Source organism: Mauremys reevesii, linkage group 21, assembly GCF_016161935.1.
Source record: "Mauremys reevesii isolate NIE-2019 linkage group 21, ASM1616193v1, whole genome shotgun sequence".
NCBI lineage: Eukaryota > Metazoa > Chordata > Testudines > Geoemydidae > Mauremys > Mauremys reevesii.
This window is the reverse complement of record NC_052643.1, coordinates 6,264,232-6,291,542: the sequence shown is the minus strand read 5'-3', so window position 1 is coordinate 6,291,542 and position 27,311 is coordinate 6,264,232. Positions and strand designations below refer to the sequence as shown.

Genomic DNA, 27,311 nt, shown 5'->3' with positions numbered 1-27,311 from the left:
GATTGGTCTTATTTTATACAGCCAGTGAGGCTTCCAGCCCCAGGGCCCTCTATAACATCATTACTAACCCTTCTTTTTCTGTACTGGTCTGCACATACCGCTGATCTCTCCCCAGCTCAGCCCCACTTTGGGTTGATCTGCACACAGAGGCTTCATTTGTCAGCGACACAGGCAGACTTTCTCTCCCCCTGCCGCCTGTGGAAATGCATATCACATTTACAGGAAAAAGTACAGAACCCTGTAGTTACATTAGTCTGGCTATAAATGACAAGGGCTAGCGACTCTCATGCTTCAGCATCTAAATTGCTCTGGCAGGGGTTGGGAAGTCATTTCGCTCCCAGCCCTCATTCTAATGTCACATTGTTTCACACCTTCCTCAGAAGCATGCAGCATTGGCCTCTGTCAGAAAGCAGATTAAAGGGGCCATTGGTGTCTTCCAGCATAGTAATTGCTATTCAGCCATATACAGACTGGAATAACACCTCTGGATTTGAGCACCTCACAAGGGACGCCTGGTGTCAGCCGAGAGATGGAGACAGCTTGCTGTCTGGATGAGTCCCCTGTGCATGGGATGACCCGTCCTAGGAAAATTGAACAGAAGGACAGGCCGCATGAAGACAAGCCCTGAGCAGAAGGGTGGGTCCTGCTGAAGATGTTTTTGAGTTCATCGTATGCATAGAAGCATCGGCTTAAACGGAACCGTAAGGGTCATCTAGTCTAACCCCCTGCCAAGATGCAGGATTTGTTGTGTCTGTGCCATCCATGACAGATTCCTTTGTCTTTGGACTTTAATACCCTGAAAGATAATACCCAGAGAGCTAAAGCACCACTGCACTGTACCCACAACCAACCATCCCAGACGCCAGGACAGGGTGAGTAGTGCCCCGCTGGGCCACCGCAAAAGCAGACCCTGTCACACTTTTCTTCACAGCACCCCTGTGCCACAGGCAAGCACCACCCCCATTCTGCAGATGGGGAAATCATGCCTGGTAAGTGACTTGCCCATGGTCACATCAAAGCCCAGGGTCCCCTGAGTCTAAAGCCAGTGCCTGCTGCACTAGGCTGTTCTGCAGGTGAGGATGCTGGGAGGCACTCAGAACCTCACAAGGTTAAAGGAGCCTCAGCCGAGCAGGGCCCAATCCTGGCAGCCTTATAAGCAGGGGCCTCCCAATGACTTCAGAGGGAGCTTTGCAAGGGAAGCCTTGGTAAACAGGACGCCGAGGGCAGATCTACACCGCAATGCAAGGCCAGGGTTAATGGCACTCGAGACAGGGCTTGAACATCTATACTGATTGCCAACCCTAGGTAAAGAATATTTTAACCTGGGCCCGAACTCGGGGCTCTGGGGGTCTACACTGCAGTAGGCAGACCCGAGTCCAACCAATTGTATCCCAGACTTCCTAGCACCCTCCCGAAATGTGGCCACTCTCACCCATGGTGGGTGGCGCAGTGTGGGAAAGCTTGCTGCCTGTTACGGGAAGTTTGAGCAACCCGCCAACACATCCTGCCGAGCCGGCCTTTTGGGCTGCGTCCTTCCAACAGCCAGAGCCAGCGACATTAAGGAGGTGCCATTTCAAGCACTTCTCTTGCTTCGGCTTGAAGCCCATTTCAGGATGTAGGCAGAGCTTCCATGAGACGCTGGTGGGCGTTTTGGCAGCGTTTTCTGACCCCCGGAAGGCACTGGACAGATCTAATGCTGGAGCAGGAGTGGGAGGATGCAGACATGGCAGACTTGAACTGACTGATGCTGCTCACTTGGTACAGCCGTTCATGCCCCCTGTGTCGACCGGTGCGTCTGGAGCAGGGCCATAAGCACAGGCTGGTGGGATCACATCATCCTGCAGACCTGCGGTGACCAGCTGTGGGTCCAGAAATGTTGCATGAAGAAAGCTGTATTTCTGCAGCTCTGTGAACAGATCCAACCCTCCAGCTCAAAGACACTCACATGAGGGTGGCCTGGCCGGTCCAGAAGTGGGTTGCTATCACCGTCTGGACGTTGGCTATCCCACACTGCTACAGGTCCATTGCCAACCAGTTTGAGATTGAAAAGTCAACGGTGGGTAAAATGGTGGCAGAGGTTTCTGAGGGAGTGAGGGGTGTGGTTGACCCCAAGATGGCGGGCATGAAAGATACGCCTGAAGTAATTGCTCACTTGTTTCCAGACTGCGCCAGGGCCATTGATGGGACCCGTGTGCCCATACTTTGCCCTCCTCCAGGAGCACAAGTCCAAAACCTGCAAAGGGTGCTACTCCACTGTTGTGCAGGCCCTCATGAACGACAAAGGGCGATTTAGGAACGTACGGGTTGGCTGCACTGGAAGAGTTCATGATACCAGAGGTTTGGGGTTTTTTTTTTTTGCCAATTGGGAGTCTACATTCATGGACACACGGAGCCATTATTCCCGCCGCGTGACCCTGTCATAAACGGCCTCACTGTCCCCACTGCTATTCTGGCCTTTTGTATTGGCTTTTGAAACCAGCCCCTGATCTCGGAGGCCCTGGCAAAAGAAGGTTTAATTCCACTCTCAGCAGATGGAGAATGGTGGTTGAATGAGTTTGGCAGGCTGAAATCCCCTTGGAGATGTCTACGGAACCATTTGCATCCCAATGACATCAGTGCTGTCCGCCTCCCTGTGGCTTGTTGTGCTCGTCGCAGTCTTTGTGAAGCCAGAGGTGAGCCGTTTCCCCCCGAATGGGGCTATGGCAGCGAGGGGCCGCTGGCCCATTACACTCAGCCAGAAAGTGCACCTGCCACAGCTGCAGCTGGATGCACCCGGGCAACAGAAGTCAGGGATGCTTTGTGCTCCCACCTTATGGACTTGCATGGGCCAATGGAAGAGGGAGACCAGTACCTGTCTGAATGTGCTTGTGGCCGGGAGGTAGGGGGGTGTTGATGGCTTGTGTAGGCTGGGGGGTGAGAAAAAGTGTGCCAGGCCTTCCTGGCTCCCTGCTGGCGGCCCAATGCTCCTACTGCACCCCACCCCAGGAAGGAGCAGTGGAGGTGGGCCCTCCAGGTCTGCCTAGAAAGGCTGCATGGAAGCAGCCAATCGGAGCCCAGCCGGCTCAGCTAAAAGGAGCTGCAGGGTCTTTGTGGGTCAGTTCTTGGCTGAGACCAGAGGGAGGAAGGAGGTTCCCCTCTGGCCACAGGCACTGAACTGGCTATTATTGGACCCAGGAGAGAGAGGCCTAAGAACTCTAACCCGAAGGTAGCGGGTGGAGGTCAAGGGAGCAGGTGGGAAGAGGCCCGGGGAATGCAGCAGCAACTAACGGAAGGGACCCATACGTGGCTGCTGTTTATAGGGTCCCAGAGTTGGGACCCGGAGTAGTGGGCGGGACAAGCCTTTGGAAGCCAGAATGAAGGGCTGGATTTAAAGGACCCAGAGATGGGGCTGGAGACCCTGCTGAGGGGAGGCAGTTTGTTGACTCATTGATACCCTGGAAGAGGACTGAGTCACCGAAGACCCGCCTAGCGAGTTCAGCCGCCTACAAGGGGTGCCAGGAGTGGGGGAAAGGATTGCAGTACTGCTCCCAGCCACTAGGAGGCACTTGGGAGGTGAGTGTCACCTGTCACAGGGAGGTTGATTGTCATGCATTATATTCGTGAATGACATGACCACTATGAAAAGGGATGGGGGGACAGTCTGGATTGATGTAAATGACCGATGTAAGGACTGAGACTTGGGTTTTGCATGCCACTTCCCAGTTGTCCCTTATCACGTGTTTGCCTTTATTAGGTGAAATACACACTACACGCTGTGTGGCAGTGATGGCAATAAGGTTTCTTTATGAAATCAAAACTTTTATTTTGACACATTTATTGGACAAGTACAATAGGAAACTGTTGCAGGGCAGGCCAGTTGCCCTTAACACCCCAAAACACCAGCAACACCCAAACCTTTAAAAGTTACCGAGAATAAAGAGCATAAACACATGCAAACAATGAAACTAGGTACGAGACAACCCCACCTGCTACTGCATCTCCCCTGAGACCCCTGTTTTCCTTTCCCTGTTTGCCATGGAGGGGGGGGGCGGGTGAAAGCATCCATAGAGGAGGGGTTCACCAGTGAGGACTGCATGGGGCACATTTGCCCTGCTCAGCCACTCATAGGGCCCTAGTGCATGGACCACCCAGCCATGGAGGTGTCCAAGCTGCTCCCGGAGTGCAGGGCAGGGTACCACGGAGGGGATGCAGCCCGTGGGGCAGGTGCAGCAGCAGCTGGCCACCTGGAAGCCATGAGAGACAGCAGCTGCTCAAAGAATTCTCTCTGTAGCCCTCTCTCTTCCTCCTTTAACCGCCAGTCCTGTTCCAGGAACTGCGAAGCAAGTGCCTGCTCTTGTGTCATCCCCCTGTCCTCAAGCTGCGAAGCCAGCCCGAGCCTTTCCGCTTGCCTCTCTCGGCATGTTTTTCCTCTCGCCCAAGTCCCTTCGCCTTTGGTACTCGACCTGCTTGTTGGCCCTGTCCAGAACTCCAACCATAAATTAATCCTGGAAAAGCTTCCACTTGGAACACGCCGTGAAGGTCCAGTGAGCCAGGCTTCTGCATGTGGGCGAGCTGCGGAGATATTGCCACCTGATATCACACACCGTTATTGCCCTGAATAGCTCAGTGCAGGAGCCGAGGGGAAAAAAATCAGTTTGGAATTTCCAGAACAGAAAATGTTACTTTCTGAGACTGAATGTCATTACCTTGGCAGAGAGCTGCTCAGACCACGAAAGCTTCCGGCACCCAGCCGGATTCATTGCAGTGAAAGCAGTGCTGAGAGAATGGGAAATTCAAAACCGCAATTTAAAACAAAAAATGGAATTTAGGGGGAGGTTGGTGACAGCGCTTCTCTATCATTTCAGACACTGCACATTTTGGAGGATGGACCAGTCCTTGTGGTGCCCGACTGGCAAAGCGAGGTGTTCGTCGAAGCTGCTGGTGGGACACTGAGCATGGATGCCACTGACGTATTCCCACGTATGGTGACTGAACTGCACAGCTACGAGTGGAGTGGGCTGGTGAGCTGCCAAGACGACCCTGAAACGGGACTGCTTCTCTGGAGTTCCTGCTCTGGGAAAAGTTTGCAGCTGTCAGCACCCAGGACTGGGTCAGAATTCACGACGAGGGAATCAGCAGGATGCTGCGTTTGTATCCGAATGTCTTAGTGCCTCTCCACAACTTCCAATGCAGCCTGTTAGGCCTGCATGCAAACACACAGACCTCTTGTGCCATCCCCCTTTCGCTTGGCTGAATTCCACCCCCCAGGCAGATTTGGGACTAATGGTTTGTCACCCAGGGACTGCATGGACTACATTTTACAGAACTGGGCTTCATTGAAACCTCTGCCTGTCCCCCTCGCCACCTGTACAGTTCTGTCTCTTCGGGTGGCTTGTCACCTCGTGGGTTAGGGCCGAGTGGCGAACATACAGGGAAGGTAATATAAGGCTCTTATTTTAACAAACCAGAATGAACTAGCAAAAACGTGCACCTTCCCAGGAAAACGTCACTTCTACGTGCTTGTTTTACTGTTTGCATTTCTCGGTCTCCAGTTTGAATTCCACGTAGCGGTGGGTGCGGGAGGGGAAGGACAGGGGCGGCTCCAGGCCCCAGCACGCCAAGCGCGTGCCTGGGGCGGCAAGCCGCGGGGGTGCTCTCCCGGTCGCTGGGAGGGCGGCAGGCAGGCTGCCTTCGGCGGCATGCCTGCGGAGGGTCCACCGGAGCCGCGGGACCGGCAGAGCGCCCCCCGCGGCATGCCGCCGTGCTTGGGGTGGTGAAATGTCTAGAGCCGCCCCTGGGGAAGGATGCCAGGGCCCTGGCATGCAATCCACCATTAGTGGATGCACGTTGCTACCCAGGGTGTATAGTCTTTTGCATTGGTTCACAGAAGGGAAATCCCTCCCATTCCTATATTAGTAAACACAAAAATGGAGCCAGAAACTTACCAGGCTCACAGGCAGTTTCTCGCTCTCTCCCGTTTGTGCGGCCAGTTCCGTAGCGGGCTGTTCCGCTGGGGGGGCATGAAAAAGCTCCACTGAGGCTGGCCCCAGGATGTGCTGTAGCTGCTCCTGTGGCAAAGCCTCCTCTGGGATCCATTTAATCAGCAGCGTCACTTCATTTGCCTCATTCGGCACCTCCTGCTGGCTCCCATCGATTTCTGTGCTGGCTTCTGGGGCTCACAGGGCACCGTCCTGACCAGGTGATCAGGCCCCACCAGTGGCTTTGGTGCTCGACGCCGTCCCCAGCACTTGATCAAACTCATCACAAAATGGGCACAGTGTCAGCGAGCTGCCAGAAGTGCAGTTGCGGTCCCTGGTTTTCAGGTACTTCGTCTTGAGCCACTTACTCCATTCCCTGCACTGGTCACCGGTCCGGTAAATTTCCAGCCTTGCCAGCTTCTTCGCTCTTTGGGGGTATGAATGGTCATTCCCGGTACTTTGACTAAAATCAGTTGTTTTGCTAGCCTCACTCCAGAGACTAACCGAAATCTGGCGGTGTTCCTGCGCCCACGGGGCAGTGCGCTCTGTGAAGGACTTCTGGTCGGGATCCACTGCAAATGCCGAAGGTTCTCCTAGGGTGTGGCTGCAGCTCAGAGGTCAGAATAAAATGGAAGGGTTAAATGCCGAGCTGCTGTACTAGAGCAAGGTTGGGGTGCTTCCATTTCCCTGGAGTTGACTGGCAATTCGTGGAAGAGAGAAGACAAAGGAAGTCGGCCCACTGAATTGTGGGATACTTTTGGTGGACTCCAGGGACCCGAGCCTGGGAGGGGGACCGTATCTACACTGCAAAACAATAGGGCTTGAAACCTGGATACCACCTTGATGGGCTTCCACCCTTGAGGGGGTCATAGGACTCTGGGTCTGAGCCCAAGTCTGAGAGATTTGTGTGTAGACAGAAGGGGGATTAGAACTTGAGCCTGAGTCGGAGCCAGGTTTACGTTGCAGTGTAGACACACCCTGAGTCAGAGCTGCTCTGGGGAAGATGTTTCATCCGTCCCATATCTTCCCCCCCACTCCCTTCATCCTTATCCAATTACAATAAACTCATCAGATCTCATCAGCTGCCAATTGATTCCAGAGCAGTTGTCTCATAATCCAATTCAAACTATTTGCATAACAAAATGAAGAAGGGAAATTAATGCTGAAGTATCCATGTTCATTCATTTAAGCAAAGAGGTGCTCAATGTCATGCTCTCAGGAGCGGCAATTCTAGCCTGTAATCTACCAGGACACTCAACTCAATGGCTCCTCCGTTAGAGACTAAATCATGTCTATAGGGGACGGAAAGCCCTGTGTAACCATATATTGCTATGGCACCAGCCATACTTAGCTGCTCTGTTCCCAGTGTGATCACGCCTCCAGTCCCCCCAGGCATGCAGGTGGGATTCATATTGGAAAATGGTTCTGGAGTCAGACACCCACTGGATAATTTGACAGGCTCAAGACAGAATAATCAGGCAGGCGTCTGAGCAGCAGCGTGGGAGGTTCGTATCCTTCCACCTGCCACACTCAGAACGGAATTACAGGAGAAGCCTGCAGCGTACTACAGACGAGGCTCTAATCATTGCATCTGATTGCACAGGAAAGAAAAGAACTACAAGAAAATTGTCAACATGTCTTACATGTAATGAACAGTCACAACAACCACCCAGAAAACTGTCGTCGTGACAGCCTGAAGAGGCCCAGGACACGTGGGACCGGGCGCTAGGATAGGTTACATCACCGGTACTGATAGTGTCGCCCTGTGTGACCTTGGACAGCAATTTTTAAAAGTGGCCACTGATTTTGGATGCCTCCGAGTTAGGTCTTTGACTTGAGGCACCTGGGACCTGATTTTCAGAAGCACTCAGTACCCCCAATACCAATTGACACCCCCTGCACAGCTACATTGCATGTCAATGTGCCATGACTGTGTACGCAAATCAAAGAATTGCATTAAAGGGACATGACCACAGGTAGCCATTTGTGCATGCTGTTACCCATTCCGCACTGGAGCCGACCACCTATGCAGACACAGTGACTATTTGTTTCGCAATCTAAGGTGTTTGTCATTATAACTAAATTGTTATGATTATAAGTAATGGAGTTAATACTATAACAATACTATAACTCAATATTTATAATATACTATAATACTATACTAATGGTTATAAACACTAATTCTATGACGGAGTTTCACCCCATGCTCAGTTAATCAGGAGTGCTACAGAATTTTTCTGCCTTCATCAACCTTAAGCCCCTGTTCGGGCATGTCTTCACAACAGAGTTAAACCAAGCACTTACCTGGGTTTTATCCCGGGCCAAGGCTCTCTACAGTCCACACACAAAAACCTTCTGCCCAGGTTAGGAGGTGCTTTAAGCCCTGGCTAGCTGATCGGGCTTGGGGGAGCTGAGGGGGAGGGGGCTAGAGCCTGGGTTCTGCTTTAACTCCGGCTGGAAGCCACACACTTTGCAGTAACACAAGCTAAATTACTTGAGTACTGAGAGTCCTCCGGTGCCTTCCCACAGTTCCCCCACGAAGGGCAAAGTTTCCTGCAATTGACACAACTGTCTGGGAAGAGATCCTAGAGCATCTCAGCACAAGGCTCCATGGGCTCTGCCCCCAGACACTCATGGTGAGTGCAGAAACAGTGAGGACACAGTCCTGGGGCAAGGCTTTGCTGTGGGGATGTTCGCACCCGGGCTAGGCTAACCCAGGCACTCAGACCCCCTGAGCTAACTCTGCACCCTCGCAGGCAGGTTACTGGACTGCAGGGATTACTGGTCCCATGTGATCTGTGTTGGGATGAACATGTAACCAGAGCCCTGTGGTCCATTCCCAGAGGAACCCCATGCTGCTGCTGCCTCTTCTAACCCCACATGGCAAGGTCCTCTCCAGTCCTGGATAAAACCTCTGCTACTGGCAAACTCCTTTTCCTTCTTACCTTTTTCTCGGCACTGGGGTCCTTCTTGGTCCCTTTAATGAAATCATTTCTCCCCTTCAGGTGTTGCTCATATGCTGTAGGGGTCATGTCACCTTCTTCCATCAAGACATGAGGCATATGGGGCTCTGGAAGGTCAGAGGGACAAGCAGAGAACAGCCTTAGACTGTTTGCAAGAGATGCCGAGGGACAGAATTGGGAGGCTGCAGCATTCGAGCTGGTGTAACACCGACAGACCCCACGTGTCGGCGGGCGGGATCGAACCTGGGGCCTCTGGAGCTTAGTGCATGAGCCTCAAGCCATATGGCCCTTAGCTAAGGCTGTAGAGCAAACTCATTAATACCTCTCGCGAAGTGGTCTCGGTGCCACTAGATGGGACAGACACCACACCCAGGAGGTGTGTGGGTTACATCGGCATCTGGGGACTATGGGACAGGAATGGGCACGTCCCAGCAGGTTCAGAGGTTTAGTTCACATAGATGGCTCAACGTTTACCACGAGAGGAGCATTTACCTCCAATGTGCAAAGACAGAACTAATGGCACCTGCTGCCCAGACAACGGAATGGGAGGGACCCCCAGAAAGGGGGCGAACGGCGGACAGAAAACACAGGCCACCTACCGCTCGGGTGGATTAATATTTCCACCGGTCTGTCGAAAGTGTGTTTGTTGGCCAGTGTGATCACGATGCTCTTGGCGGAGCGGGCAGAGGGGTCAGCGTCAGCTCGGATCTCGTGTGTTGGGCTTTCGACTCCTGCACAGGAAAGGGGGATGCGACGCAGGTATGAAGTGGGTGGAGAAGCTGTTCAGCGAAGCTGGAATTCAGGGGGAGCTGGGGCTCAGAGGGGGAAAGCAGAGAGAGTTGGCGTGGGGAGATGGGGGAGGGGGCACGGTGTAATAGAACCAGAGGGTTGAGTAAGGATCTGCGTGTGCTAATGTGCCTGGTCTCCTGCCTGCACCCAGGTGCCCAATGTACCATGTGACAGGGCAGGGTGCTGAAGCGTCATTTGCAGAAGTGCAGCCCCAGGAAGAAATAGCAATCAGTGCCGGGAGGGAGATGGTCTCACCCACTCATCAGCGCTGCAGCTGGCAGACAAACAGCTGGTGCCATGGCAGGGTTATCGTGCTGAAACCGACTCTGTCTGGGGGGGCTGTTGTCAATGTTTAGAGGGGGTTGTCAAGCGGCAGCCCTGGTGCTCTCACCTGCGAGGACACAGGGCCCCCGGATCTCCAGGTGGAAGCTGAACTCGTACTCAGTGGGGTTGGTGGCCTCGCTCTCCAGCAGCTGGGCCAGACAGAACTTGTTAGCCGGATCCGGGCTCCCAGCTCCGCAGGAATGTCGATCTCTGCTGAGGAGAGGGCACCAAGTCAGAGCTGCAAACCCGGGGCCTGCCCCATGCCCTGCACTGCAAACACAGCCCCGCGGCTGGGGGTAAAGCAACTGGCAGCTTCCCTGCCTCCCTCGGCAGCTCCCAATGCAGCCAGCAGCTCGTTTCTGCAGGGCTGTGGGCCTAGACAGCAACCCGCCAGCCCGAACTTCTCGCCTCTCCAGCTCAGCTCCAGGAGCACGTGCATCTCAGCTCCTTGGACTCATCCCCAGCAGCCTGTTGGGTGAGCAGGGGCACCGGCGGGGCACAGAGCAAGGCAGATCAGAAGATGAAGATGGGAGCTGGGAAAGGAGAGACGGACGGGGAGATGGCTAAAGAGGGGCAGCTGGGGCACAAGAGGGGAGCTGAGGACAGAAGTGGGGAGCTGCGGGTGTTGCCAATCAACCAGTCTGTTGCAAGGGAGGCTGCTGATAAGATACGGTGGGGGCCGCTGAGCTGGGGGAAATGGGCTTTCACAGAAACGTTCCAATGGCACGTGGCCTTCAGCTCCTAACAATCTAGGAGGAATTCAAGCCCAACCCTACAGCCATTCAGCCCCCTGGAGGTATAGATAGGAGGCCGGGGCTACTCCAGAGAAGGCCGCTGGAGGAATGGGGGCATTTCTGCATCCCTCTGAGGGTGACCAGATGTCCCGATTTTCTAGGGACACTCCCAATTTTGGGGTCTTTTTTCTTATATAGGCTCCTATTACCCCCCACCCCGGTCCTGATTTTTCACACTTGCTGTCTGGTCACCCTAAATTCACTCAGCACCACAGCATCTGGGCCACTCCTCAAAATCAAACCCACTCGGAGACTCTGGCTCCCCCTTACGCTCGGAGCTGATGTCCAGAGAGGCTGGTGCTTTCCGCGCCGCACGGGGGCACCTTGGGGACGCACACGGCTGGGAGAAGGACCCTCACAGCACCGCTCGGGAGAGTCTGCAGCTCCGAGGAGGTGCTGATGAAGACGGACACGCTTTTCAGCGGAGGGATCACGCCCAGGTTGGCCACAAAGGCGATTCGCTCCAAATCCTCATCCAGCACGATCCTTCCTGCAGGGAGAGGTCACGGGGGAGAGACGCTCTGGGTAGATGCCAGAGAGGATGCTCCTCTCTGAGACCACCTCACTGTCCAGGTCTCCCTCCTCCTGCACCAGCCCCTGCTGCCAGTGGTAAGTGCATGCAATGGCTTTTCCTGTCCCCAGAGTGACAACCCACAGCAACATCCCAATAGCATCAGGTGCATTAGAAGGGCTTCCGCAGCCATCCTGCTCTGGGCTGGGATCAGGGAAGGAGAATTGCTTGTCTCTTTGTTGCGACTCAGACAGGGCCTGATCCAAAGCTCCCTGAATTTAATGGGTCTTTCTAGACTCGTATGCTGGAGCTTCCAGAACTAATGAAGCCTTTAAAAGCAACTGGATTCCTCTTCCCCTGCCCACTCCTCCCCCGGACCTTGCAAATCACAAGGGTCTCCTTACCGCTGCCATCCTGCGCTCTTCCATTGGGGAGGCTCCCGCAGTCCAAGTAACAGTCGTCTATCTTGGCTTTGTCTTTGATCTGCACGGTCACAGCCCGCCTGGAAACAACAGCTTCGAACCCAACCACGGTGGTGTACTCATCCAGTGGGTAGACAAAGAGACCTGCCAAAGGGAAGGCTCTTAGAACAGCCACCCTAGGGGTGAGGTTTCCAACCACTCCCCACCAACGGTCCTGTGCTCTGGTGTGGTGGCCAGGAGGAGACACACCCTGTTAAAGGTTCCTTCCTCTGGCACCACCAGCGGCAGGAGCAAACACTGCGAGAGGCAAGAAGCCTGGAACTGTAAGAAAAAACACGCTAGGGACCCAATCCTCTCCCAGCTCCAGCACCTTTGCCGTTCAAAGAGGCCAGAATTTGGCCACAGGTCCTCTGCTGAGCTGTCTTCTGATAGCGGAGGAGAGCTCAGCTGGCTCCTACTCCAAGCATGCCTCACCCACTTTGGCACATGCCAGGGGAGGGCAGGGATGTGGGCTGGAGAAGGGGCAGGCTGGAATGCAGCTCTTCTTCACAAATTCTCAGCAGGCGTATGGTCCCTTAGGGACCGTAGCCAGCAGTTGTAAGTTAGAGGAGCCTTTAGGCTGCTCTAAACTATGCGAGGGCTGGGGACGTGGCTGGAGCTGCTATGTCTTGAGAATCAGGTGGCTGTAACTGACTCCCCAATACCCTCCATTATGCCAAGCGGTTCTCAGTTCAGGAGAGAATCTGGCCCTACGATTGCACCAGTAGCAAGTATTGTACCCTGTCCGTAACGGGGAGGCTGCTGAGCCGGACTCAGGCTGATATTAACACCAGCAGTGACCAGTGTCCCATACTGACCCCTGAGCACCATCCATGCTGCCTGCACACCAGGGAACGGAACCTTACCTTCAAAAGGATGGGCCTCCGGGTTGCCGTAGGTCAGGGAGGCGGTCATCCCAAAGGCATAGCCGCTGACGCAAGAGGTGACCTCGGAGGCTGTGAGTGGGAGGGGGGAGCTGCTTGTCCGGTTAATGAGCCCTGGCATCCTGCTTATGGGCTCTGGGGTAGCTTGGGTGTCAGGACCTGCAGCAGACTGGAGAGAGGGGGGAGGACGTGAGACACCTGAAAGAGCCCTGATTGCTGGAGCCCAAAACAGTCCCAGTGCCTCAGACAGCCTTGGGGACAGGCAGCAGAGCTGCAGCTCGGATACAGGCCCTTGGCGGCATTAACAATCATGCAGCCTCCCAGCAGCATCTGCAGCCTCAAGGGCTCTGCAAATACATGACTGTCCCAGAAGCCAGTGTGCAGGGCAGGCTGCACCTTCCCCAGCCGGATCTGCCTCCAAGGGCCTGTACAGAGTTCATAGCAAAAGGTGGAACTGAAGGGGTCTCGGGGCTGAAGACAGGAATCCAGGCAACAAACACCGCTGGTTCCTAATCTCGTTCTGCTGAGCTTCCCTCTCTTCCCTTTGCACGGTGAGGATGAGCCACAGCAGTGCAAAGTGGGACGGGTGTTAGTGGCATGTTCCCCCCACCCACCCCGGGACCCTTCTGCCCCAAGCTGCACCTGTAACGTTGTCTTTTCTAATGGGCAAGGAGGACTTGTAGGGATAACTGATGGTCCTGGATTTGGCACTGCTGCCTCAGCCCCTTGCTCTGCCAACGGTGGCGTGCATCTCGTGGATCTGGTGGAGGGTGAAAATGGCAATGGTTCTTCGCCTGTACACTTGGGTGCTAGAGAAAAACTTTGTTCCCGCTTGATAATGAGGAATTCACTTCCTCACCGGTGACGGTGAACGACCAAGTCAGCCCATGGCGTGGAGATGAGTAAACCGTTCCCACCATGATGGGAAAGACACCGTGAATCCCCATTCGCTCCAATACCTGGGAACATCTTGAAGTTAAATCTGCATGGACTGTACCAAGGGCATGCTGGTATTTCAGGGGCAGGATCAAACTTCCTTCCAGCGGCTGTGCTTCTGCCTATAGCAGAACTGGGTAACTTTCTCACACACACCCCTCTGGCTTTTGTTTTCATTGAAATTGTAAAGTTTCTCCATGATAACAAACTACAACCATGAAAGTTCTCATGAAAGAAAGAACCGTATGGAGATAGACAGATATTCTTTTCGGCCTATGATTTCTTTGCCCATTACCAGACAACAACACAATGCTGGCTATTTTAATTCCCTTTTCCCCCCTGCATTTCAAGGCAAATGCAATGACTCCTCTTCCACACTCCCCCTGTCTCCATATCACTCCTGCAAAGTCTGACTCAGATCATTGCCTCCTTAGCAGAGCTGTTCTTCCTTAAAGTTGTTGCCTCTAATGCTTCTGTTAATTAAATTTTCCTTGCAACTGTTCTCAATAACCTCCGCTTTAGCTAATCTTCTCCCAACATGTCTGTCAGCCTGACTGGCAGAGGAATTCAGATAAGGATCTTGCAGGTACCTTTCTGTCCAGAACTCCCCAGACTCGCTCACGGTCAGGAATTCCCAGGGATAGCTGCAGCCTGAGTGCTCCTTGGCTGGCTCTGGATGATTTACACAATGCTCTGTCTGACCAAGGGGGAGCCAGCCGCAGGGAACGACATCGATTTCCTGGCCGACTCTGTGTTATGAAATGCACCTTTAGAGGCAAATGTCCCGAAAGGCAAATACAACAAGTCATTAGGGCCAGGAGCTCACCCATGCCTTTGAGTGGAAAAGCAGCAGAGCTAAGCTGGGCCAACTAGAGTGGGACTAGTGGACTAACAGGGGTCCACTAGGAGTGGCTGAGATGAGGATATGGGACTTTAAGTACTAGCGAAGGCTAACCAAGATGAGGTACAGAACACATGAGGCCAGCAAGATGGAGCTATGGGAACCCTGGGGTTAATAAGGCCTTTACCAGGATGGGGCTACTTAGTAAGAACATCAGAATGGTCATTCTGGGTCAGACCAAAGGACCATCTAGCCCAGTATCCTGTCATCCGACAGTGGCTGATGCCAGGTGTCCCAGAGGGAATGAAGAGAACTGGTAATCATCAAGGGATCCATCCCCTGTCGCCCATTCCCAACTTCTGGCAAACAGAGGCTAGGGACACCATCCCTGCCCATCCTGGCTAATAGCCATTGATGGACCGATCCTCCATGAGTTTATCTAGTTCTTTTTTAAATGAGTGCTATTAAGGGACAGCAAGACTCTGAAAATATAATGAGAAACTAACAGTAACAATAAGGACACCTCCCATTTGAGGATCTCAAACTCAGACCTTACTTCAGAACCTTCCTGTGATGCAGGTTCTATTATCCCTGGGCTACAGAGTCTGTGTCAGACCTGGAAATAAAACCCAGTTTCGATTGCCAGGGCCCTGCTCCACCCACGATCTCCCACTTTCCATGGGAAATGTGCAGTGGGAAGCATAGGTGCTCCCCTGCTGCCTAACCCTCCAGAGAAGCTGCAGATCAGTGTCTCTGCTCGGAAAGAAAACTTTGCTTGTGCCTGCGTGTGTGAGAGAGTGAGCCAGAGACTGTGGAAAGTTAGTGGCATTTGTGTAAAGGAGCCACCAGTCACTGGGAGCTGGGTGCTCAATAGGACCATGATTCTTCCAGCCTGGCTGCACCCTAAGGGGTGTGTCTACATGGGCTGCAATCACATACCAGGACTTCAGGGAGAACATACCCTAAGAAACCCAGGAGCCTGCTGTGTGCAAGGATCCTCCAAGCTAATCTGATAGATGCTATAAAGCCGGCAGGGGGAAAAGCCAGAATAGTTGTGCTGGGATACTGAGAATAATCTAGCTATCCAGACACACCATCTCCAGATAGCAAAGGCCAGTCAGGATATTGGGGAAGTGAGATCTGCCAGGTCGGGGAGGAAGGAGGCTGCCGTAAGGGAGGAAAATGGAAGAAAGAACTGAGTGAAAAAGGAAAATAGAAGGGAGGAGACAGGTTAGAAAGGAGGACAGAGGAGTAAGCCAGGCCTGGCGGATGGGATTTCTCTGCTGTGCCACATTGGAGAGGTGGGTTCAGTCTCCAGTCCTGAGACCTGATTCCCCCCTCACTTATCCAAGTGCAGCTTCATTGGTTTCAGCAGAGCTACTCCTGATTTACACTAGGCTAAGTGGGGTGAGGTCGGAATCAAGCACCTGGCCTCCTCTTCTGGCCAGGTGGAAGCTGGGAAGGAGCTTCCCCCGAGGAAGGAGCAGCTGTAGCATAGCCAACAGTGTCTTCTGTGCCTGCTTAACCCCAGCCAGCACATAGGAGCCCTGTGCGGTGAGGTGCTAGGAGGCAGCACAGGCTGTGTTAGAGAGTCAAGAAGAGCTACAGGGGACATTTGCTCCGTAGCGGCCTTGTCTCTCATCCTCCCAAAGGGCCAGACAGAGGACGTGAGACAACGACAAGTGCGGGGGCTTAGAAGAGGATGAGATCATTTATATTAGCTGCATCCCTCACAACTTCTAGCGCTATGCTTTGCTGATTCACAGTCCCTGAGAGCAATAATCAAAGTGCTCTGGCCAGCGTGGCGGTGCACGAGGGTCTGCAATGAACACTCTCCCCAGCTCCCTCAGAGAAGCGGGACAGCCGGGATTCTACTGCTGGGGGAGAACGTAGGTGGGTTCTCAAGGGCACACGTAGAGTGTCAGCTCTCTGGGGCCTGGACTGTCTCTTTTGTTCTGTGTTCGCACAGCACCTAGCACGGCGGGGCCCTGAGCCAGGACGTGGGTTCCTAGGCACCATGGCGACGCAAACAATAACAATCCCATCTGGGGAGAAGGCTGGGGGCCATAGTTGTTATTACGTGACAGGACTTAGGAGCTGCGGGCAGCCTCAGGGCCCCATTGGGCTAAATGCTTACAATCCATATAGACAAGCCTGGGAGAAAGGGAGGTGTGATGGGACCTATAAACCCCACCCTGCAACCGCTAATAAAGGGTTAAGAGACCTTCTCAGCTGTGGCTCATTGGCAGACCATCAACCGCTGGGGTCAGAGCTGCAGACCAAGCTCAAAGCGGTTGCCAGGGAGCCTGAAGAGGACTCTGTCTCAGCTGTGAAGTGGGCAGGGAGTGGCTGGCACCCCCACCCTGCTCCCGACAAAGCACTGGAAGGAGCTGCTCTGGGAAATGGGCCAGAGGCAGATGAAGGTAGGAAAGGGCCCAGGAAAGCAGCAATGAGGCTGAGGCAGCAGACCTTAGCTGCTGAGTACAGGGTCCCTGGGCTGGAGCCCGGAGGAGAGGGCAGGTCTGTGTTCTCCTCCCTGCCGGCAGGAAAAGGGGTGTAAAAAGCCCTCCTGCTGCAAGGGGTTATGGGCTGCTGGGCCCAGGGTGGGGCTGAAGGCCTGGCATCAGGTCATTAGACTGCCTGGTTATTGGTCTCTGTAGGGATGGGGACTGTAAGTGCTCTGCCTGGAGGGTGAGTCCTGAGAAGGGGCAAATGGCCACGGGGTCTCTGACAGGAGGTGCTACTGTAGCAGAGGCTGCTGTGTCATGCTGGCCATGAGGGGATGGACTGGCTGGGGAGTGACCCCTCCACGAGAGATCCTCCTCCTCCTCCTCCTGGCTTTACAGCGGGGGAACTGAGGAGGTGTCTACCCTGCAGTTAGGCATCGTGGGGCTGTTTAACGTGGGTGTAGACATGGGCTCAGGCTGCAGCGTGAGCTCTGGGACCCTCGAGCCCGTGTCAGCTGGCTTGGGCCAGCCGTGGGCGTCTAATCGCAGTTTAGATGCACCCTGGGCGAGCAAGTGACTCTCACACGTGGAGTCAGTGGCTAAGCTGAGCTTCTGCATTCCAGGCCACTGCCTTCGCCACAGGCCTTCCTCCTGAAGAGCGGGGAGAAGGTGATGAGAAGTAGGGGGGGAGGGTCCTCCCAGCTCCACCTACATCCCCCCCACCCCGCTGCTCTTCCTGCACACCCATCGCTGAGAGTCCCTTCTGTAGCTAGGCATGAAAAGGCTTCCAGGCTGTCTCTCTGCTTTTCCCAACCTTTCCTGGTGGCCGCGAGGGCTGGTGAATCCTACTAGCGTGGAGCTATAACCCCCCCGGAGCAGACACCACGCTGCCTGCCTGCGGTGGCTCTGCTCCCCGCCGCAGCTGTGGGTGGCTGAGTGCTAACTAAGTGCTCCTAGCACTCAGAGCCATTGACAAGGGCTCAATGGCTCTCAGAAGAGAAGGGTTTCTCATCCCCCAGGACCCAGCAGAGCAAAACACTCCTGGGCTCGTTCACAGTCAAGTGGGCAGCAGCGACAGCATCCCCGTAGCCGGCTTCAAACCCGCGTGCCCCATCCGTCGTTCCCAAGCGGTCTCTTTTTCATTAGGCTCCTACTGGCTTCCCTTCCTCGTCCCGTCCCCCTCCCTCCCAGGTCACACCAGTAGCTACAAGGGGCTTTGTTCTTCCAGGGGATGAGCCGCCTTTGTGGCTGTTACCAGAACTGAAACATGAACATGTTTCACTAGCCAGGCCCGAGAGGCTTGGAATAGACAATGCCTCAGGCCCACACCCACCACACGGGCCTCCTTTCTGCAGGCCCAGCCTGGGAGCTAGGGAACCAGAGAGAACCACCAGGTCTGTCTGTGTCCAACAGCCTCACTAAAGAAACCCCTTTCTAGGCAGGACACCCAAGTCCTGCCTCTTATGAGGGGGATGCTCAAGCTGCAGCCAGGTCTGAATTTGGGAGCGACAGGTGCAAGTATTCAGATTGACCCGGCACTGGGAGCCAACCTGTATTTCTTCCACCTCCTCCATGAGCCCACTGGTTTCCCTCCCCCAGCCAAAACCTTCCTGTCTGATTCTGTACATCCCTTTTCCCCGGCAGCAACTGTCCTGGTTTGTCACTTGGAGAATCTGGTCGCTGTAAGGAAGCTGGGAACCCACTGGAGAGGTGTGGGGAGAGCTGGGGGCAATGAGACGGTTGAGAAGAGAGTCAGGGTCTATTGGGAGAACCGTGGAGATGGAGCTCCAGAGACACTGGGACTAGCTATGGGCAGTTATTCATGCCAAGCCTCTTAGAACACTGAGATTCCTCCATCCCCTGCTGTATACACGGCTGTTTAGATCCACTGCCTGCAGGAAGGCACTGGCATGCTAGGGCTGCGGGTTACCAGCTCTCCTTGGAAAGAGGCACCAGATCCACCTGCAAACACATTCAAACCTTCTGTTATGTGCTCAAGGGAGGGGGCTGTTAGTGTGTTTTGAATAGGCTCGGTCGGTGGCTCCTCTCCTCCCAACCCGGATGAAGCATTTAGGATCTTGGAAAACAGAGGAGTCCCTGCTGCACAGGGCAGCAGATCCCTGGGTTACCTAACGGCCCCACCACCTCTCTGTTTGACCATTTCCCCGCCTGTCCATTGCTGCCTTGTTATTGTTGTTAGAAATCCCCTGTGCGCTAGGTGCTGCACAAACTCACGGCGAGAGACAGTCCCTGCCCCGAAGAGTTCACCGTCTGAACAGACCATAGAGAGGGAAAGTGACTCAGCCAAGGGCACCCAGCGGAACCAGTTTTAGAACACGGGGCTCTTGATTCAGGCCAAGTCTACATGAGTATAACGATGAGACATCCACACCCCTGAGCTATGTAGTTATACCGACCTTCCACCTCTTGGGGAGGTAGATTAACTACGCCGACGGGAGAAGCTCTCCTATTAGCATAGTAGCGTCTTCACTAAAGTGCTACAGCCGCACCACTGTAGCGCTGTACGTGAAGACAAGCCCTCGCAGCCTAATGCCCGATCCACTAGGCCACGCTGCCTCCGTAGCCAGTCTAGGAGGGGACTGGTTATTATCTGCCTCAAGCTGCTCTCATCTGTGAGGGGCACCTCCTCAGACCTGCATTAGGACTCTAGAGGCACAAACGCTGCATCGTAACCAAGGAATCGCGCCGACGACTCTTTCCGCTGCTTCACCTTCGAAGGCCCTTAGTACAGCAAAGAGACGATGCCAAAAGCTGCTCTGCAAGGCACCGTGCAGCTGATCACAGCTGAATGGAACGACTGCGTGCTGCAGATTGTGTCAAGCACGCCATCAAGTGTATGCACCGGAGAGGAGGACCAAAAGAGAGAATTTTTATACAGGAAAATGATGGGAAGGATGATTCTACCCTTCTCTGAAGTCCTCAGTCAGACAGCACTGCAAGGATTTTGTAGTGATGTGGTAAGGAGCAGTGGATGAGAAACTGCCCTCCACACTCTGCTCTCCGCTAGCTAGGAATTCTGCCTACCATGCTTCCCACTGTGCTCTCTGCTTCTGTGCTCTGCACTTTGCTGTCTGAGCCCTACGATTGGTACCTTCTGGCCTTGTCTGTACTCCAGACACTGAGCTGGCCTGATAGCTGACCTTCCCCAGGAGAGCAAAAGGCAGCCCTGTTCCACCCAAAAATACTGAGCTGGTTGTGTCCTTGCATGCTCCCTTTTACCGTGCTCCCCTAATTACGCATCCGCCAGGAGATACAGATTCACTTACGCACACAGCAAAGACTGAGTGTAGCGCTGGGGGGGAAAGTTTCATTCAAATTTGGCTTTGGGAGGGGGTTCCAAAAAATGCAGATTTGGGTCAACTGCAAAATTCTGTGAATTTGATACAAATTCACTGAATTGTTTCAGTCCAAACAAACAAACAAAAATCTTGTTTTGACATTTTCTAAGCAAAAATTTTCAATTTGCCACATCTATTTGTCTTGAAATTGACTTCAAATTTTTTTAAACAAAAAAGATTACATAAAGATCAAAAACATCCAAAACATTGCATTTGACCCAAAACATTTTTTTTTAAGTTGGCCAAAAACTTGCTTTGGTTTTTCTACTTCAGTTTTTCAGTTCAGCCAGTGAACTAACTGAAAGATCAGTTATCGGCACAGCTGTAACCAAAAGTAAAGTAGGGATGTCTGATCAGCAATGAATGTCCATTGACTAACACAGGGATCGTCATATCTACCTGCTACTTTTTGCATAACAAAAAGTAAATGAAGATTACAGTGCTCCAGCAGCTGGACTGGCATTCCCTATACACGGCCGGCCAGCATGCTCCATACATCAGGCATGTTCCATGAATCCGCTTTCAAACTGATGGTGAGGAACTGCCAGTGGGGCAGTGAAGTGCAGATTCACTTGTGGTTTGTCAGGCAAACTCCTGGATGCAGTGATGTTGCTGAGGTGCCTTTTCCTGTATTGTTAATGGTCTGATCCTCTGCATACATAATGGTGAGGGAGTTTGATGGAGGTGTGAGTTATTGTGCTTTTCATGTGGCAGGTTGACACTCTGGATGGTTTTATGGTGGATGGATGTTCTTCAGGTGGGGGAGTTTTATGGGCGTGTGGCTTGATGGATTGATAAGCGAGAAGGGCAGCAGTGACGTGCAAAGTACAGAGCCTTGTTTTCAAGAATAAATTTTATTACACACTAACAAGCTTGAAAGTAGTGGTTTATGCCCACTTTGCACAGCAGCGAGGGCCTTTGCCAGTCATTGACGTCTTTCTAGTGACTGCAGTGAGCTTTGGATCAGGTTCTAAGGGCCAGGTTTTTAAAGGTTAGTTGCTTACAGATGCAGATGGGTGCACTTTTGAAAATCCCATCTGCATCTTTAAGCCTTTAAAAATCTGCTCCTAAATGTCTACTCTATTAAAGAGAGAGGGTAGATCGATCTCTTTAGGGCTTGTTTGCTTGCATTAAATGTCAAGAGAAAAACAGACTGGATTGTGATTGCAGGTAGGCAAGAGCACTTGGTCCTTGCACAAAAGAACTTAGTCTTTTTGTTTGTTTGTTTCTATGTTTGCACAATGGGTCCTAGACACTACTGCAGTACAGTTAATAATAATGATGCCACAGCCTAGCGAATGGGCCGGTAGATACAATGGCGTGTGACTCCTCAGGCAGCCAATATGGGGTTGCTTGCAGGAACATTCCCTTATGTTTTATGCTTTTGCCATGGTGGCTGCTGCTCTCTGAATGGCTGGTCCTGCTTGCAGGCTAAGCCAGCCACTGTGCACCCCAGTCTGGGTCCTGTCGGGGAGGATGTCAGAATTTAGGAATGGCAGGGAGAACTGACCCGGGGGTTGGTTGTAACTGCATCCAGGCTGACCTCTCAGCTTTGGAACGGCAGCGTTAATAATCAATTGATAACTTTTTAATATTTGCAACTGAGCTCGCATTTAAAGTGAGACTATTCTGCTAGTCTGCGCTCGGGATGATGGGACAGGACGGGACTTTTAGACCCTAAATCAACCCCCCTTCCAAAAATGCATCCTGCTGCCTTCAGCATTTCCCCACTGCTGCCCCCAGCCTGTAGCATCAGGGGAGGCAAAGATGGAGAAGACCCTGATCGCACAAGGGCCTTGTCTTCATGAATACTTATCCAGCACCTAGCACAATGCAGCCTGATCCTGACTGACTCCTCTGTGCTACTGTAATATAAGTAATAAGAAGGTCAGAGAGTCTGAACACCAGAGCGGATCTGATATTAAACTGTCTCTGTGCATGAACTAAGCCACGCAATGCCCGACTGGCTCCTGCCACAAGCCACTATGTTGCCACACCTTTTCTGGGCTCCACACAGGCTACAGCCGCATCTCCCTGCTGAGCTCTGGGAACCAGAGTTCTACTCTCAGGAGTAACTATTTCAACGAACCCCCCTCCCCCCAGTTGGAATTAAATGGAGAAGGGCCGTGTGCCACATCACAGAAATGCAGCCCTTCCTACAGTGGAACCCAGAAGCTCTTTAACAGCACATAAGAATGCTATGCAACAGTTTAAGGCTGTAGGTGAAAAATACTGCATCCAATTGAAACGACAGGGGAAATTTTAGCCAGGTGGAATGTAACAACCCAGCCAGAAATAGGCCAAGATACCACGGCTATCGCTCCCACTGTTGCAAAAAGTTCATTGGGATGTTTAATGACCACAAGCACTCGGGACCTCCATTGTAAATCTTTTCAGAAAGATGAGCCCCATGACAGCACACCACCTCCCTAATGCCAGGCTGGGGGACTGGATCAATAATGACTAAGGGAACAGTGGCTTAATTAACTGGAACATATGGGTTTCCTCGGAGGTCTCTTGTCCAGGAACAGACCAGGCATAGCCCTGAGATGTGAGGAGATCAGATCTCCTCCACATTCAAGCTGCTTTGATGAAGAGAGAGACCAGTTTTCTTCCGCTGGGTAAATATTCCTTCAGCTTCATTTGTATCAATCAACACTGACATCCAGTGGCTTGTCAGGATGATTACAATCGGGCAGTTCTTGTGATCTATGAGCATCTCTCCTGGGTTCTGTTGTCTAGACTAAAAACAGAACGGACCTGATGGATTATGGCCATTCATTATTACTATCATGTCAAAGTGAATTCAGTGGCTATTCCCACGGGATGGAACTGGAAAATGAAGACCTGTTCATCTGCAGAACCAGTAAAACATAAGCAATAATTGCATAAGCTTCCCACCACTGCCAGGCCAATGCACCCCAACCCTCTTTTGGAAAGCTTGCCCCCTAGGGATGAGAGAGGTTTGGTCTCCAAAGCCACTCAGACCCTCGCGGCCGCCAGCATGGATGCCAAGTGGTGCCTTTGCTATATAGCACAGGATGTTCCCTTCAGCCATTTGTCCTTGTCAGAAGTCGGAGGTAAGCAAGGTCCAGCCTTGCCAGACGCCCAGTGAAACGTGGAGCTGGAAGTCTCATTTCCAGTTCAGGTAGACACACCCATGCTAGCTCGGATCCAGCTAGCACGCTAAAAATAGCAGTTCAGCCCTGGCCACAGGGGGTGGCAGGGTGAGTTAGTGCCCCAGTACATACCTGGGGATTGCCCCCGGGGCAGCTCGCTTGTCCTGCCACCTGTGCAGCTGCCCTTTTCAGCACACTAGCCCAATCAGTGCTAGCTAATACCTACCTCAACTGGAAACTACATCTCCAGCTCCAGTGTAGACCTACCTTTAGGGCAGGACTGCAACGTGCATGGAGCTGTGACTGTAGTATGGGTAGGGACACCCAGGCTAGCATGGGTAATGGTAGTGTGCAGGCGGCAGCAGGGGCTCCACTCCAGCACAGGCTAGACACCAGAGCACCCCTGGGTGAGCTGGTTAGCCCCTGCTGCTCTGCCTACACTACTCTTATTAGCCAGGGTAGAGCGAGCGCGGGTAGGCCTACTTGTGCCTTCGCTTGCAGTGTAGACACAGCCTTAGCCTCGCCTTGTAGTTTTGCTTGGATCTGCTATCTCTGTGTTGCCGTGTGCTGTTAAAAACAGCTGCTGCGTTTCACCTCCCAGGCAGGGGCTGCATTCTAGTGGTGGGTCTTGGAATATGGTGATGTGCTGACAAAACCGTAACCACACAGGGCTCCCTTAAAAGTTTTCTGGGTCAGCTGGTGATGCATGTTGTCCCCTATGGTGCTGGGTGGGTTGGCCAGCCTGGTGATGGGTCCCCTGCCTGATCTGGGGAGTGGATCGCCACTGACTGAGGTCAGAAGCTGCACATGTTCCAGGCTCTTTCCCAGTAGTGATTCTTCAGATTCCAAGGTGGGATGGGGAGGGGTGGGGCAGGCAGGCGCTGATGGGCAGAGCAGCAGGCTGCAGCAGCTGCAGGCCTCCCCTTCAGTGCTATGGCAGCTTGGCCTCCTCTCCTCAAGTTGCTGGACGTGGTGGAAGGGGCAGGGCCAGGACTCGGTGCTTTGTTTCCCATGTGCTGCGAGCCAGCGGTGAGGATGGTTGGTGGAAGAGGCACTTGAAGCACGGGATTATTTAACCCTAGGCATCTTCTCCCCTAGATCTATCCCAGGCCCTGCTTCATAGGGAAAAGCGGTGGGCTCCCTGGGAAGGGTCACTGCCAGGCTGTATCCCACAGCAACAGCCCTAGGAAGAGCCCCGCAGAGACGGTTCCTGGCTGACTTCAATGTCTCTCTTCCCAGGCAGAAGCCCCACTCCAGACGTGCGCCCTGCTGGAAGGCTGCCCTGGGCTGAGGCAAGAGCCAGGTCTGTTATGACACTTACAAGCTGGCGGGGGGGTGGCCTTACACGCACCTGTATGCCCATCAGGCACTAGAGCCCATGAGGATGTGTGTGTGGGGGGGGTGTCTGGCCCTTCATCGCCAGCCCTGCCCCAGGTGGCCCGAGACCGTAGGTGGGAAAGCGAGTCTTTGCCAGCAGATTTTCAGGAGCAATCTGCAGCCTCCCCAGGAGCCCCTGCTCCCCAGTCCCAACCATCCAGCAGCCCTGCCCGGACCTAGCAGGGGGGTTCTAGGCTGCTGCCGCCCGCCGGCTGTCTCTGCTGGGCTGCAACATGCTCTCTGCAAGCACAGCGGGTGTCATTCATCTCTGTCCTGGGGGGCCAACCTGGTGCTCTGAGCTCCTGGTTCCCAGAGCCAGGGACCTGCACATAATCCTGCGGGAACAGGCGCCCTGTGCAGCCAGCTCGTCCGGGATGCAGGCAGAAAGCCCCGGGCCTCAGATGCACGGGAGACTGTCCCTTCAACCATCACTTAGCACCAAGGATGGAGCCACTCGTCCCCCTGGATCAGCGGCCACCAACATTGGTGCTAACTGGCCCCCTGGAAGGCTGGTCTAAGCAAAGCACTCAGGGCCTGAGAGGGCCCAAGAGATGGGCCTGTGCTCTCATCCCTGTGGGGGGGGGGGTCTCTTCAGGACAGAGGTGAGGCTCCCTAGCTGGGGGGAGAAGCTCCATCAGCTGTTGCCTATGGGCTGTGCCTGTCCTGCCCAGGCCCTGGGTTCAGCTTTCAGGGCTGCCAAGCCAGCTTGCCAGGGTGGGGATTTAAAAACCTGCTGGGCAGCATTCCCACGCCGCGCTGGATGGCAGCGGGGTGCTGGCACGCTCGTGCAGAAGCCGGGCCCTAGTCGCTGCAGGGGGAAGCCAGCTTTTGGCCCCAGCGGCCCGCAGCAGCTGGCAGGGGCAGAGGGTTCCTGAGGGAGGATGGAGCAAATCAAGCCCCCCTGCAAGTAAAGCCCTTGGCCCTGGGGGGCTGCTGGCCAAGTGCTGCAGGAGCCAAGCCTAGCTGCACTGTGTGGTGGGGCTGGGCTGCCTTCCCTCCCTAGCCCTGCCCCGCTCCGCCGCCCTGGGCTGGCTCCCACGGCTTGTCCCCAGAGCTGTGTAATGCAAACCCCCTGCTGCGCTGCCTGCTGTGCCCTGGCAAGGTCATTGTGCACCACAGGGAGCGCCAGCGATGCCCTGCGCAGCACCCGGCGGCTCCCCATCTACCCCCAACACACACGCCCCAGCAGGGGCTAGTGAATCTAACCTCTCCCCCCCCACACAGACACACACACACACCCCAGCAGGGGCTAGTGAATCTAACCTCTCCCCCCACACAGACACACACACACACCCCAGCAGGGGCTAGTGAATCTAACCTCTCCCCCCCCCCCACACACACACCCCAGCAGGGGCTAGTGAATCTAACCTCTCCCCCCACACAGACACACACACACACCCCAGCAGGGGCTAGTGAATCTAACCTCTCCCCCCACACACACACACACACCCCAGCAGGGGCTAGTGACTCTCACACACACACACCCACACCCCAGCAGGGGGGAGTGAATCTCACCTCTCCCACCCACACACACACACCCCAGCAGGGGCTAGTGAATCTAACCTCTCCCACCCACACACACACACACCAGCAGGGGCTAGTGAATCTAACCTCTCCCCCCCCCCACACACACCCCCCCCCGCAGGGGCTAGTGAAGTTAATTCTCCGCCCAGCGAGGGGGGCAGAAGGCGAAGAGACCGTTGGGCTTTTCTTCCCCCTCCCCATATTCCGACCCCCCCCCCCCGCCGGTTGTCACCCCCCCCGGCCGGGTCTGTCGCCCGGCCCGGGGGGCCGGGAGCACGTCCGTGCCCTGCAGCGGGGAGAGGCAGGGCAGGAGAGCGGCACTTTGCGCATTTCGTGCGCGCAGAAATATTGTGCCCGGGATTTTTAACAGCACGGCGCTGCGCGCTGCGACGAGGCACCGCGCAGCGCCTGGGAAATGCGCCCCCCCCCCGGGCCCTGCGCAGCGGCCAGCGCGCCCCGGGAGCGGGCGCGGAAGGAAGCCGCGGAAAGCAGCCGGCTGCTTCTCCTACCTTGGCTGGAGGGAGGAGGGGTGGGGGGGCCGGGATGAACTTCACACGCGCCCGCCGGCTCCGGCCATGGTCCAAGCCCGGCTGCTGGGGCGAGCGGCTGCCCAGAGAGGCCGGCCAAGCGGGGAGGCGGCAGCAGGCTCCGCTTCAGCCGCCTTTTGTCTCTGGAAGCCAGCGAGCCAGCCCGATCAGGAGGCAGACAGGCATGGGGCGCGGGGGGGGGGGGAGGCGAGCTCTGCACACGAAGAAACCTCAGCAACATGTGGCATTTAGCTATCCCAGCCAGCCCCCCCCACCCCCCCAGTGCGCGTCCTGCCCATGCTCCCGGGGGGGTCCGGGCTCCATTGCTACCCCCACACCCCACAGCTAAGTCCTCTGGGGCTGCCTTACCCTGCAAGCTGCAGCAACATGTGTCCCTCTGCCCAAGCTCCACCGTTCCCCTCCAGCTCCTGCGGGCTGGCTGGGATCCTGCCAAGGCTTCTGCTTCACATCGCAGGGACCCAGCTCCAGCTGATTCAC

General features: G+C 54.4%; 1 protein-coding gene across 1 annotated transcript in view; it reads right to left on the bottom strand.

Moving 5' to 3' along the window:
- VWA5B1 (von Willebrand factor A domain containing 5B1) overlaps positions 1-27,311 on the bottom strand; it is a 72,558-nt gene extending 45,247 nt beyond the window's left edge. Inside the window, exons 1-8 of the mRNA XM_039509567.1 lie at positions 27,183-27,311; positions 13,326-13,443; positions 12,666-12,852; positions 11,743-11,904; positions 11,098-11,317; positions 10,101-10,246; positions 9,520-9,651; positions 8,903-9,027 (exon numbers count right to left, since the gene is read on the bottom strand). Coding sequence (XP_039365501.1) covers positions 8,903-9,027; positions 9,520-9,651; positions 10,101-10,246; positions 11,098-11,317; positions 11,743-11,904; positions 12,666-12,852; positions 13,326-13,443; positions 27,183-27,202 — 1,110 coding nt within the window. The 5' untranslated portion in view covers positions 27,203-27,311. The remainder of the gene's footprint in view (positions 1-8,902; positions 9,028-9,519; positions 9,652-10,100; positions 10,247-11,097; positions 11,318-11,742; positions 11,905-12,665; positions 12,853-13,325; positions 13,444-27,182) is intronic.